This window comes from Rattus norvegicus, chromosome 14 (genome assembly GCF_021556685.1).
Source record: "Rattus norvegicus strain SHRSP/BbbUtx chromosome 14, alternate assembly SHRSP_T2T, whole genome shotgun sequence".
NCBI lineage: Eukaryota > Metazoa > Chordata > Mammalia > Rodentia > Muridae > Rattus > Rattus norvegicus.
This window is the reverse complement of record NC_141547.1, coordinates 81,406,185-81,421,073: the sequence shown is the minus strand read 5'-3', so window position 1 is coordinate 81,421,073 and position 14,889 is coordinate 81,406,185. Positions and strand designations below refer to the sequence as shown.

General features: G+C 45.6%; 1 protein-coding gene and 1 pseudogene across 2 annotated transcripts in view; one reads left to right on the top strand and one right to left on the bottom strand.

Annotated features, from left to right (window-relative positions):
• The window catches only part of Letm1 (leucine zipper and EF-hand containing transmembrane protein 1), a 42,164-nt gene that overhangs the window by 20,412 nt on the left and 6,863 nt on the right, over positions 1-14,889 (bottom strand). For both annotated transcript variants that reach the window (NM_001005884.1, XM_087583206.1), the window contains 2 exon segments: positions 607-750; positions 9,452-9,902. In NM_001005884.1, coding sequence (NP_001005884.1) covers positions 607-750; positions 9,452-9,902 — 595 coding nt within the window.
• On the top strand, positions 1,009-5,390 carry Rpl18-ps12 (ribosomal protein L18, pseudogene 12; annotated as a pseudogene).

Sequence of the window (14,889 nt, the reverse complement as noted above, 5' to 3'; positions counted from 1 at the left end):
CCCACATCCCAGACGCTTCAAGGAACAAAATTTAAGTATAATATACTCAAACTATTTCATGGTTCTAAAAAAAAGTCTGTGTGAATCCCTACCCCTGCCTCAATAGCAGAGGTTGGTAAACTTCTTCATAAGAGGCCAGACAGTGAGGTTTTGGGGCTCTGGGGTCCTTTGGTCTGATACAATCACTCGACTCAGCTGGTGCTTCACAGAAGAACCAGTTGGCACATTTGAAACAGTGTGTGGAGGTCTGGATGGAATTTTAGGCCCATATTCTTTCTATATGTTAGTGTGTGTGTGCATGTGTTTTGACTTATGTGAGTGTGGACACTGGATGTGATCAAAGGACACCTTGGTCCTTACCATCTACCTGTTTGAGACAGGGTTTCTTCTTTGTTGTTTGTGACTAGCTGGCACACCATCTTTGGGACTGTCCTGTCCCCACCTTACATTTTGCCACAGGAGCACCGAGGTTACTGATCACTACCCTGCTTGGTTTTCACATAGTTGCTGAGGCTTAAGCTCAAGATGTGTGCTTTCTTTACCCGCTTTGCTATCTCCCCAGTCCTCAGACTCATTCAAATGTACTCAAAGTCCCAATGCCCTTACCTTGATAGACTGGGTCTCAAATGTGGAGGGCAGCATATTGGGGAAGAGCTTCACAACTACAGGCAGCAGGAATTCCATGAAGGGTACCACCACGAACACCAGGAAGGGTACTAGACGGAAGAGGTCTGCACAAATCCGGAGAAACTGCAAAGATGTGGGTACATGAGCAGGGGCAGAGCAGAGCAGGAGTATCTCTCCCACCCTCCCGCAAACTGAAGAGAACTCTTGGCAGACACCTTCAGAAACCCATTTCTCTCTCAGAGTCTAAACTGCATGCTAATGCCCTTCAATAAAAAGGGATTAGGTGCTAACCCACAGGTCACCAGATGCACAGGGCATATGCAGAAATAAACAAGACAGGCTCAAAAGAGGACAATTTAGACCAGATATAATCTGTAAAAGATGCCTTGGACACTCCCTGCAAGTAGGGGGCCTGGGAAATCCTTCAAATGAGATTATACTTTTCCATAGTGGAGTCTATTACAGGTCAGGGTCTGGACAGTTTCTTAGATGCCCTAACATCTTAGCAAGTACTTGCTTGTTTTTAATGGTCCCAATCTCTATGTATATTCTTATTTATTTATGTATGAATGTTTTGCTCGTATGTATGTAGGCAGGTACACCATGTGTGTACCTGGTGCACAGAGAGGTCAGAAGAGGGTGTCTAAGTGGAGGTCGACGGATGTGAGCCAGGTGCCGAGACTGAACACAGGTTCTCTGAAAGATCAACAAGTGTTCTAAGCCACTGAGTCATCTCTCCAGCCCCATGATCTCATCGTCCTTAGCGCTAACTTCTTACTGACTTTTCTGGCCCAAGTGCAAGTTTTTCAAGTCTTTTTACTCAGTTCTCTGCTCCTGATCCTCATTATAAATCTGGTAAAAACATCCAGGAATAACCATTCCACAGCCTGACTATTTTTTTCTTGAAATTTCCACCGCTAAATTCGTCTGTCACTTTTAAACTCAAACTCCCACAAAGTTTGAAGACGCAGATGAAATTTAGACAAGTTCTTTGCTAGAATATAACATGGGTGGCCTCTAGTTTATTCTCAATCAAGTCCTGTTTCCAACTGAAAATTAATGTCAATGGTGTGTGTGCACTCGCATGTGTATTTGCATGTATGCTGGCCCATAGTTGAATTGGGGGTCATTCATTATTGCTCTCCATCTAATATGTGAAGGGCCTGACTACCTCTGAACCCGGAGCTTGTGTTTTAGCTATGCTGGCTCACCAGTGATCTGCAGGTCCTGTCTGTCCCCCAACCCCAGAGTTTGGTTACAGAGAAGTGCCACCGAGCCTAGCTAGTCCAGTGCAGGTGTCAGGAATCTGAGCTGCCTCAGGCTTTACGGCAAATGCTTTAGCCCTGACTTTACTGGCCATAGTTCTCAGAATTTTGGTCTTCTGAGCTCTTGACAGAATCACTCATTAAGCTCTGTCCAAATTCTTCCTTATACCAGTTCCAAAGGCTTAAGAACCACAGGGTCAGGATTAATAATATATGACTATTTCTGGTATCAATTTTCTGTATAAATAAATTTTCTTTTATTTTTTAAAAAGATTTTATTTTTTACTTATTTTTATGCATGAACATATTGTCGCTGTCTTCAGACACACCAGAGGAGGGCATCAGATCCCATTACAGATGGTTGTGAGCCACCATGTGGTTGCTGGGGATTGAACTCAGGGCCTCTGGAAGAGCAGCCAGCTCTCTTAAAGGCTGAGCCACCTCCCCAGCCCATAAATAAATTTTCTTATAACTGTGACTAAAACGCCTGAGAGAACAAGTTAACAGAAGGAAGGATTTATCGTTGCTCATGGTTTCAGAGGTTTCATCCATCGTGGCAGCATGGATTGGCAGAGCAGGGAAGCTCACACCAAGGTAACCAGGAGACAACAACAAAGGGCCAGAATAGGACAGAGCCACCGAGGGCCACCTCCAGTGATTTACTTCACTCCTCCACCTAGGGCTAGAGTCACTAGATCACAGCCCCAGTAATCTAGTCATTTCTCAGGGATCTACCCGCGGGATTTAAATATTTAAAGCACAGACCCTGTGGCTTGGGAATGTGACTTAGTAGAAGAGCATCTGTCTGTCACACACAAAACCCTAGGCTTGATCCCCACACCATGAAAAATACAATAAAAGGACTCCTTGAGTGTGCAGAATCATAAAAAGCAGAGTTACACTGGGCACTGCTGGTACAGGCCTTTAATTCTAGCATTTGGGAGCCAGAGGCAGGTGGATGTCCAAGTTCTAGGCCGGCTTGGTCTACAGAGTGAGTTCCAGGACAGCCCCGACTACATAGAGAAACCTTGTCTTGAAAAACCAAAAAGAAAAAAACAAAACAACAAAAGCAGAATTACGACTCCTTGTCTTTGGTACCTTAATCACTCTACGGGTATCTTTAAAACAGAGGGTGACATTGTCAGGTACAGTGGTAGCACACAGCTATACTCCTTACACTTAGAAATCTGAGACAGGATTTCAAATTCAGTCTGGGCTACATACACAGTAAGACACTGAACCCCCCCCAAAAAATAAATAAAACAAAAACAAAACAAAAAAACCAAAAAAATACCCAAAAAATTAGACATCATAAAAATGTATACCTGAAAAACTTTTTACACTTATTTATTTTTATGCGTATGGGTGCTTTGCCTGTGTGCATGTGTGTGTACCTGGTGCCAATGGAGGCCAGGAGGGTGTCAGATGCCCTGGGACCAGACTACAGGTGACTGTGAACCACTATGTGGGTGCTAGAGCCAAACTCAGGTCCTCTGAGCCATCTCCAGCCTGGAAATAATCAATTTTTGCTTTTATATACAATAATAATGATAATGATAAGTTGACTATGTTTTTGATTGAGTACTGAAGAGGCTAAACAAGACTGAATTCCAGGCCAACCTCAGCTACCTCTATCTCAAAAATAAACTGGAAGGGTTGGGGCTGGAGCTAAAGAAATGACTCACTGATAAATCCATTTACCACTCTTATAGAATACCCAATTTTGATTCCTACCACTCACAGGTGGACCACAACCATTTGCACCTTCAGTTCCGGGGAATCGGTACCTTCTGATTTTTGTGGGCTCTTGCACACACATGGTATATATAATACACATAAAAAAATATATATTGCTTTCTTTTTTCTATGATTTATTTTTATTTTATGTGCACTGGTGTTTTGACTGCACATGTCTATGTGAGGGTGTCAGATCCCCTGGAATTGGAGTTACAATGGACAGTTGTGAGCTGGAAATTGAACCTGGGCCTTTTGGTAGAGCAGCCAGCGCTCTTAACTGCTGAGCCATCTCTCCAGCCCCAAAATACATATATTTTAAAAATCAATTAAAAGAATAAAATTTCAGGGCTGGAGAGATGGCTCAGTGGTTAAGAGCACCCGACTGCTCTTCCAGAGGTCATGAGTTCAATTCCCAGCAACCACATGGTGGCTCACAACCATCTGTAAAGAGATCCGATGCCCTCTTCTGGTGTGTCTGAAGACAGCTACAGTGTACTTACATATAATAAATAAATAAATCTTTAAAAAAAAAAAAGAATAAAATTTCATAGAAACCTCATCTTAAAAAACAAAACAAACAAACAAACAAACAAACAAGGGAAAATAAATTTGGGTTGGGGAGCCAGGCGTAGTGACAGTATGGCATTTGGGAAAGACAAGCAAGAGGACTGTGAGTTCAAAACCAGCCTGGGTTATATAGTAATAACTTGTCTTTAAAAAAAAAGAGTAATGGTGCAGCCTTTTGTCCCATCACTTGATAGGCAGAGACAGGTGGATCACAGATGGATCACTATGAGTTCAAGGCCACTCTGGTCTACATATCAAGTTTCAGGACAGCATTGGCTACATAGTAAAACCCTGCCTATGGGAGAAAAAAGGTAAACAGGGCTAGGCTAGTGAGATAGCTCACTAATTATGAATACTTGCTGCTCTTGTAGAGGACCCAAGTTCAATTCCCAGCATCCACAGGACAGCTTATAACTATCTGTAATTCCAGTCTTAAGAGATCTGATGCCCTCTTCTGGACTCTGAGGATACCAGGCTCGCGTGCGTGCACGCGTGCGTGCGCGCGCGCACACACACACACACACACACACACACACACACACACACATACACATACCTACACACATATAGGTAGGCAGGCAAAGCACTCATACACATAAAACAAAAATAAATATTTTCTAAACATTCACACACATTTGATATTGTTTAAAAAACGTGACCCCTTTCTGGACCTGGCTGAGCAGGAGGCACCATCAGGAGTGATGACATTTGCCACAAGGACTGGACCTTTCGGCGCAAGGAGCCCAAGAGCCAGGAGACCTGCGTGTGGCTGCCAGTCAAGCTGTGCAGGTTTCTGGTCAGACGACCAACTCCACCTTCAATCAGGTTGTGCTGAAAAGGTTATTTATGAGACGCGCTAACTGGCCACCTCTGTCCCTGTCCCGGATGATCTGATAGCCAAAGATGATGTGCGGATTCTGGAAGTGCCCAAGCTGAAGGTGTGTGCACTGTGGGTGAGCATCCAGGCCCAAAGAGATCCTCAAGGCTGGAGGAAACATCCTAACCTTCAACCAGCAGGCCCTGGGCTGAGGCGCTGTGCCCCTGTCTGGTTCTCCGAAGGGTCATGAGGTGTATCAATACTTTGGCAAGGCCCCAGGAATTCCAAACAGCCACACTAAACCCCATGTCCATTCCAAGGGTCGGAGGTTCCATCATGCCAGAGGCTGAAGGGCCAGCTGAGGCTACAAAAACTAACCCTGGATCTTACTGTTAATAAAAAAAGCTTTGGATGTTGGAAAAAAAATGTGACCCTAGTACATCAATGTATAGATGCACTCCAATGCAAAGCAAATAAGCTAATTTTCTGTGTATGCCAGGAAAGGGCCTAAGGCCTCTTGTATATACATTAAACAAGTGCTTTACCACTAACACACTCAGCCCACCAAGCTAGCTGTTTACTGGCATGCAAAGTGCCAGTGGACAAGTGACCTGAGCTGTCAGGACTGAGAAACCAAAGTCATACACATGCACATGCTCACAGTTATTTATCTGTGTATGTGTCTGTGAAAATGTACATGTGAGTGAGTGCAGGCTTCTAGAGAGGCCAGAAGTGGGTGTAGGTTCCCTGGAGCAGGAGTTACAAGTGTGTGCATCTCACTGTGTGCCCTCACTGGCCCGGAACTCATTATGTAGACAGGGTTGGCCTTGAACTCACTGAGCCTTCTGTCCCTGACGCCCAAGGACTGACATTAAAGGTATGTATACTACCACACCTGGACTACCACTTTCATTTACACTGGTTCAGTAGGCTTCTGCAAGTGCCAACCAGGCTATAATACATACACTAGCATGGGTGCACTGCCAATGAAGGGTCCTCAGCCTGCCTACTGCAGGTGATAGAGTAGGTTTCTGAACAGCACAAAAACACACCAGGATCTAACATGGGGCAACTGGGCTGAGAAAGTCAGGTCAGGCCAAGGCTGGAGCATGTGGGCAGACTGCTGCTCAGAGGTTGCCCTCATCTGGGAAGAGCACTCCTCCCCCAGTACATATCTTACTTCTTTAAAAGGACTGCTGCTCCTGGGACATAGAGACAGGTGGCCCTCTGCTCACAATGCAGGGCAAGAAGGGTAGGGAGTATGGGTTCTATTTCAGAGTCTGGGCGGCTGCTAGGCACCCTAGAAGAACACAGGTTCTGAGGGCTACCACAGCTTGGGCCTGAGCACCTGCAAGGGTTGTCGGTTGTGCTGAGCTGACAGCAGCAGAGGCTTCCCAGAGATAGACAAGAGTGGGTAGGGGAGGACCAGAGCTTGCTCTGGACACGGATTCTGACCTTGAGACTGCACACAGAAAGCTAGCAAGGGCACAGAGAGCAGTGAGCATGGCGGGAACAGAAGCCCAGGCTGGGTGGACGTCAGCTGTAGATGGGGTTTCTGTGTCCTACGAGGGGAGGCAATGCTATCTGGGCCAAATGCCTTGTGATGTCCACCTGCTTGAGCAGCAGGCAAATGTTAAATAAGCCCCCAAAGGCACTGGTGTTCTGGACACAGCTAGTATTCACCACCAAGCAGTGGTGCGCTCAGGGTACAAGGTGAGTTCCTAGACCAGGAAAAGATGATCAGTGGGAAAGCTGGAAAACTGAATCAAGTCTGGAATTTAGCAGAGTAGGAAGCTAAGCGTGACCATTATGAAACATTAGGGGACTGAGGTGAGGGATCCAAGCACAGCACCATCCCTAAGGTTTCTCTATAAATCTAAAGTTATCTTGTTGGAGTGATGTTTTTGTACCCTGTGTGAAGATGTGACTCTGTCCTTCCTTGTCTGCCTAAGGCACCTTCTGATCGGCTAAAATAAAAACTCTACCTAATAGCAAGGTGGGACTTCCAGACAGAGGGAGGAATTCTGGGAAGGAGCCAGGTGCGGAGATTCAGACAGACAGACAGAGAGGGAGGAAGAAGAAGGCCAGAAGGAAGGAGAGGTAACCAACCATGTGGCAGAACTTAAATTAGTATACAGGGGATAACTGAGTTATGAACAAGAGAGAAACAATGTTTAGCTATAAGGCCAAAGCTGACAAATGGTCTCCGTGGGAACTGGGGTGGGCATAAAGGCCCACAGTTACATTTCAAAGTAAAAGATTTATTTAAAAACAAAACTAAAGCCCACAAAATAAGTTATGGAAATCCCCAAGAGCTAGAAACAAAGAGGTGTAAGGAGGCAAGGAGAATTCGTGCCTTAGGGAAAAGACACATGATTCCCACCTAGGCTTGATCCCTACACAGCCCCACGCACGTCTCACAACACCCAGAGAGAAAAGCACCTGAATGGAGAAAATGGCTTAGCGCTCAGGGTTCTCATAGTTAAGATTCTTTTGAAAATAAAACTCACAGTACAGAGTCACTAAAGAGGGCTAAAGATATAGCACAGTTGGTACAGTGTTTGCCTGATGAATGAGAGTGGCCCTTTATAGGCTCAGATATTTGAATGCTCAGTCAGCAGAGAGTGGCACTACTTGAGAAGGTGTGGCCTTGTTAGAATACATACGGTCTTGTTGGAGGAAGTGTGTCACTGGGCTTTGAGGTTTCAAAAGCTGAAGCCAGGCCCTGTCTGTCTCTCTCTCTCTCTCTCTCTCTCTCTCTCTCTCTTTCTCTCTTGCTGTCTGTGGATCTGGATACAGAGTCTGCTTGTCACCATGCTCCCCACCATGATGATAGTGGATCAAACCTCTGGAACTGTAAGCCCCAACTAAATGTTTCCTTTTATAAGAGTTGCCTTGGTTATGGTGTCTTTTTACAGCAATAGAACACCAACTAAGACACTTGAGTTCTATCCACCCTGGTACTTTATAAACCAAGTGTGGTGGTTCAGGCCTATAATCACTTGGAAGTTGGAAGCGGGAGGATCAGAAGTTCAAGGTCAGCATAAGTTACACAGTGAGTTTGAGGCCACCCTGAGCTACTGGAGACCGTGTCTAAAAAAGAAAAAAGAAAAGACAAACAAAAACCATATGAACTCACACATACACACATAAAAATTAAAACACACAAGTCACTAGCCATGGGCAAAGTCCACAATAAAGAATGAGGGGTTGGGGATTTAGCTCAGTGGTAGAGAGCTTGCCTAGCAAGCGCAAGGCCCTGGGTTTGGTCCCCAGCTCCGAAAAAAAGAAAAAAAAAAAAGAAAAAAAAAAGAAAAAAAAAAAGAATGAGCCCATCTCCCATCATAAATGTCAGAAAATAGAAATTCTCTTTTCAGGAATGAAACATATTCAGAAATGTTAAAGACTTAAAAGGAAGAACTAAAAACTAAAAGAAAAGGACAAAGGTCCTACCAAGAAAAAACAAACCGATGGTAACAAACCAACACATACACACACAAACGCACAAACGCACACACGCACGCACGCACGCACACACACGAGCACTTGCGCGCGCGCGCACACACACACACACACACACACACACATACACACTCGCACGCATCCCGGCAGAACTTCTGGAAGTAAAATCATATGCACAGAACAGCCTAACAGTTAAGTTGGAAACACAACTTCAGCTGAAAACGAAGGAAAGCAATAGCCACAGCCCCCAGAGACAGACAGAGGGACAGTAGAAGACTACGTGTGGCTTCTTTTTGAGATGAGGCCTCACTGGTTCACCTAGGCTCACCTAGGCTAGCTTGAGGTCCTTGAGCTATAGGCTCCCAGGTGGCCAGGACACAGGCACAGCCACCACTGTACTTGGTTTAAGACTCCCCTGCCCCCGCCCCTGCTTTTTTATGATTTATTTTTATTTTCTGTGTATAAAGGCTTTACCTGCATGTATATAAGGGTACTTACTATATGTGTGCCTGGTTTGCAAGGCCCAAAGAAGATATGGGATTCCCTGAAAGTAGTGTTACTCAGTGCAGTTATAAGCCACTACCTAAGTGCTGGGAATTGAACCCAGGTCCTCTGGGAAACAAACAAACAAACAAACAAACAGCAAGTGTTTTTAATGACTGAGCCATCTCTCTAGCCCCAGGAAGGATTTTTTTTCAGAGCTTAAAGACGTAAGGAATTACATACCAGGCCCACATAGCCAAAGAAATAATTTTAAGAAACTTCCCCAGAGGGACAGTGTCTCTGAAGACACACTAGAGGCAGAAACAGAGACACACTCCCCCCCCAAAGGCTGCAGGAAACCACCAAGGGAGGAAATGTGTGTCAGCACTGACATCACAACTCACTAGTAGCATGAGATAGGCTTATTCTTCTATAAACTTTTACTGACTTTTTATCCAAAGGAGTAGAAAAAAGAGCACAGAGTATCCCGTACCTGCCTGCGCTCCCGGCGGGTCAGCGTATGGCCATTCAGGATGCGCCACAGCATACGGGCGGCTATCTTGGTGTCGATCCACAGCAGGCGGAAGCCATGGTAGTAGTGCTTCAGCTCATCCAGTATCTTCTGCCCCAGGGACTTCTTCACTACCACCTGAGCTGGCGGGCTGTACACGGGGCCACCTTCTTCCAGCTTCTTATTCTTGTCCTTTAAAGACTTAAGGGATTTCTCTATCATAGAGTCCTCTCCTAGTGGGGATGATGAGTGCCAGCCACGCACAGGAAGGTACTGAGGTCCCGTAACAACCAACCTCGCAGAGGCAGGTGTCCATGCTGCCCTTGCCACGGTGCCCTGGCACTCAGGCCTCTGAGTCCAACAGCTGAGGGGCTCACTTTTGAAGTAGAGGTACACAGGGTTGGCTGGAGTACAACAGCGGGACAGAACACTCCTTGAAAAGGAAAGAAACATAAAAGCAGCAATGAGAAATTCCCACCTACTTGACCACTTGGCACCAAACACCAACCTACACTTCGTGGTGGACCAAAGGGTGCAACTACCTATTCCCTTGGAGGGAGCCTTTGGGAGGCTTGCATTGTGAAGGTAGGACCTGAGCCTAATTAGCCTACCTCACAAGTTCCCAAAGACACATCAGTAGTGTGGACATGTCCACACAGCAGAGCTTGACTGGATTCTATCTAACCCCTGGCACTGGATATAGGAAGTGATATTTATGACTTTGGGTTTGAGGATACGGGGTGCAGAGTCACCTCTCTCGAGTTTGGATATTCTCTCTCAACAATTGACTCTTGGTTGATAAAGGCACTAGAACAAAGGGGAAATCCCAAAGAAGAGTCCCCCTTTCTCTGTCTCTAGCACGTGGCTAGATTCCAGTGCGAGGAATAAAGCTTGAAGTAGACTGTCAGCCTCAAGAGCTGCAGTCCTGGGCTGGTGAGATGGCTCAGTGAATATGACTGCTGCCAAGAGTGATGACCCCAGTTAGACCCCTGGGACCCACCGGTAAGAGAAAACCAATTCCTGTAAGCAAGCTATCCTCTATTTCTATCCTGGTGTTACGGCATGCATCTCTGCTCCCACACACAATAAACACCCTGGGCTACAGAGCAATTTAGTGAGTCAGTATTGGCTTAGTAAAACCTGTGACTCAAACACCACCACCACCACCACCACCACCACACACACACACACACACACACACACACACACACACACACACACACACTGCTGCTCCACTTGCTGTAATTGCAATGACTTCATAACTCGAGCACTCTGTGCTTTAGGAGCTTCCTTTGTAATCACATACTAAAATGCACCTACCAGAAAGGAAGCCAGAAGTGATGGCCCTATCAAAGCAGTGGGAAGCCAGGTATGACTCTCTGGAGCTACAATCCCTCATAGGTGGGCTCACATATGACGGGTGGTATACATGGCCTCAGCTCACAGTGTATGGTGTGCAGTGAAAGCTGGCAGAGTACTATCAGCCCACACAGAGTCCAAGTATGGGACTCACCGGGCTCCAAAGCTCCAGCAGCTAAGCTCAGCTCTGGTTACAGCACTCTCCAAACTCCAACTCTGTCCTCTGTCACAGATCTTAAGCCCACACTGACCGTACAGCAAGCAGAGAAGAGTGGTACGGACATGTCTATGGATGAGTGAGAACAATGAGAAAGTGTGTCTGTGAGTGTGCAATGCATGCCCACCAGCCCTCTTCATCTATCTCCCTGGGGGTCCTGAAAGTGCTGTCAATCTCTTTCCACATCCCACCCAGCAGCACAGCACCATACCTCTGGATTTCCTGGGCTCTGTAATCTTCAGGCTGTCAAGAGGCCCTTGAATCAACTCTGTCCTGAACCACGTGTTACATCACCCAGGAGGGTGAGGTCACATGGAACACAACAGAGTCCAAGCAGATCCAGAGTACACTCAGCTACTTACCAACAGAGATGCAGACCCTACTTCCTACCTTACCACAGCCTCACCCCCAAATATAGGGGAAGACAGTTCTGCACATGGGACAAGTGCATCATCAGGCTTAACTATCAACTTCCCATCCTCAGAGAAGATCAGAGTGGCTTCCACAGAAGGCTGAGAATCTTAGAAAGGATGATTGTTTATATAAAGGTCCTGAGCCTATGCCCTGCCCATAGGCCATTCCCATGAGGACAACTCCCTTGAGCCATCCCAGAGCCTCTAATCACAGGCTACCCCTAGAAAGGCACGATGCAAAGGAGAGGCCTAGTCAGGAAGGACACCAACCAGGATAAGTTCTGTTCTCAGCAAAGTGATGTCAAAGAATCAAGTCATCCTCAGCAAAAAGGAACAACAACAGAGTTATAATTTAACAGAGAAAATCTCCAAAATCAAAAGATGATTCCCAAAGTGCAGACAGGTCTACTTAGAGGCCTATGGTTATACCACATCAGACTACACTTGCTTCCTGGTTGAGGAACTAGACGACACAGAAAAAAAAAAACCAGTAAAGTATAGAAGAATTCTTAGTGCCTGGTTCCAGCTCATGACATGAGATTCTGAGCTTAGATGTCATTATACAATGGGCTTATGGGGATACCCATTAGCATGGTCTAATTTCCCAGAGCAAATTTTGCCACTGTGAGCACTAAATGTGGTGTAGGTTCAGCAGACAGAGGCTAGCCAGCCTGATGACCTAAGTTCACCCCTGAGATCTGCATGGTTGAAGGAAAGATCCAAATCATACCAAGTTATCCTCTGACTGCCACACCTACATTATAATGTGTACGTACACACACACACACACACACACACACACACACACACACACACACACACACACACACACATTCTCTCTCTTTCTTTCACACTCTGAAGAACCAATACTGGGAGCTGGCAAGAAGGCTCAATGGGTAAAGGTGACTGCTATTAAACCTGAGGTCAAAGTTCAAAGTTCAATCCCCAGGGACCCATAAGGTAGAAGAAAAGAACCAACTCCCAAAAGTTGTTCTTTTTTTTTTTTTTTTTTTTTTCGGAGCTGGGGACCGAGCAAAAGTTGTTCTTTGACTGGACTCTCACACACACAGATACTCTGTATGTATATAAACACATAAATAGCCGGCCAGCTGGCATGGTGGTACATTCCTTTAATCGTAGCACACAGGAGGCAGAGAAGGGTAAATCGTTAAATTTGAGGCTAGCCTGGTCTACATAGTGAGTTCTAAGACAGCTAGGGCTACAAAGAAGAGACCTGTCTCAAACCAAACCAAACCAACCAACCAAACAAACAAACAAACGAGCACAATAAACCAATACCAATGTGTACCTTCCCATTACAAGTCACTTCCAGGACTCAAGATTCCTTTCTTTTTAAAAAAAACAACAAAAGCCATAACATTTCTGAGGGTTCTGTGAATTAAACTCGGAAATTCTTTCAAGATTTATTTATGTGCAATATTTTGCTTGCATGTTTATGTAGCATGTGCATGTTAGGTGGCCACAGAAGGGAGGTCACTGGATTCCATGAAATGGAGTTACAGATGGTTGTGTGGGAATGGAATCTGGGTTCTCTGCAAGAACAGCAATATTCTTCACCAGTGAGCCTTATCTGTAGGTCCAAGACTCAAGAATTCTTGCATGGGTTAGAGAGTGGCTCAGTTGGTAGTGTTTGCTGTGTAAGCCTGAGAAGCTGGATTTGGATCCACTGCACCCATATCAAAAGCTGGGTATAGTGGTGTGCACCTGTGGTCCCAGTCTGAGGGAGGGGGATACAAGCAAACCACTAGTGCTCACTGGCCAGTCAGCCTAGCAAATCAGTAGACTCCACACTCACTGAGAAATCTGTTTCTAAACACAAGGTGGAGCACGACCAAGGAAGACAGTCCATGTTATCCTGTGGCTTCACATGCACGTGCTCACTCACAAGTGCATTACCACAATCATACACACAAAGATTTCTCACGCTGCGTAGCTAAAATGGGAGTTTTTGCTGCTCATCCATAAGCGCTGATTTAAAATGTGTAAGTTGCTGAACAGAACTTCATAGCTAACATACTGGTAGCTTTTAAAGCAAATGTCCAAAATAGTTAAGTAGGAACAAGTGAAAGCTGGGCATGGAGGCACAGATCTATAATCCTAGTACTGGGAGGCAGAGCTGAGTCTGGGTAGCCTGGACCTCACGGTGAGACTCCCCACCAAACGAGGCCTGGATAGAGAGCACCTGCCTGGCAGGACAAAGCCCTGGTTTTGATTCCCAGCACTAAAAATACTTTGTTTAATTAATAAAACACAGTTCTTTACATTCTAATATGAATCTTAAAAATCCTAAATGCTAGAAAGGTGCTTGACAAATCTAACACATTCTTAAATGAGAACACTTTAAAATGAGAATGGGCAGCTAGGTAGACAGACAATGGTGAGACCCTAAAGCTAACGCTCAGCACAACCAGCTCTGCTAAGCTAGCCTGAGGCTGCCATGCTGTGTGCCCCGGCTGAAGCTAGCCTGAGACAGAGCTTCCTGCTGAGGCAGGCCCTGAAATTACAGAGACACAGGCACTAGGACGGAGAGGTGGGTACTGCTGGTGCCAACAAGATTTCAGCCATAACCTAAACCTGCTACCAAATGAACTGAGCAGGAAGCAAACACAGTGATGTGAAATGGGCAAACTCTGGGATACTATCATAGACTGGCAGAAGCAAGCACTTGGCAAGAAAGTGAGGGCAGAATACACCTGGGAACTGCCTTAAAGGCCAAGGTCATGATCTAACAGAAATGGTGCCACTTTTTCTGAAAGAAAAGGGAAAAGTCTTTTTTCGGGCACTGGGGGGAGACAGGGTCTGATTAACAGCTCTGGCTGGCCTAGAACTCATAGAGATCTGCCTGCTTCTGCTGGAACTAAAGGCATATGCCACCACGCCTGGCTACCATCCCTACTCTAACCAAAAATCTTGGAGATGAGGTAGCAGGATCAAGAGTTAAGGGCCAGCCTCAGGTATACGAGATTCTGTTTAAAACACAACAAAACAAAAACAAAAGGTTGTTAATTTTGGGGCTGAGAATGTACTTGGTGCAGTGCTCATCAGAAAGCCCAAGGCTTTGGGTCCTATTCCCAACTCCACAAAACAAAACAGAAAGCTGCCAGCCTACAGTGGTTTGGTAGGTTTAATGGCATTTCACAAAGGCTGTTTTAGACTGGAAGGACTAAGGTGTTCATCTAGGACACTAAAATTTCAGTGGAGTAAGGATGAGGAACTGGTGCCTAGAGTTATGACTAGAGAACTAAGGAAGGAAATCGGCATATGGTACATTTCAGTGCGAGCCGTACAAACTGCCTGTAGTCAGGGTTATATTAGGCCAGTTCAGTCATAAGTCACAGGACCTGCAACCCACACCTTTGTAGACTTATGCAGGGAAACCAAGTCCACAGAGCATGCCACTAATCTTCATT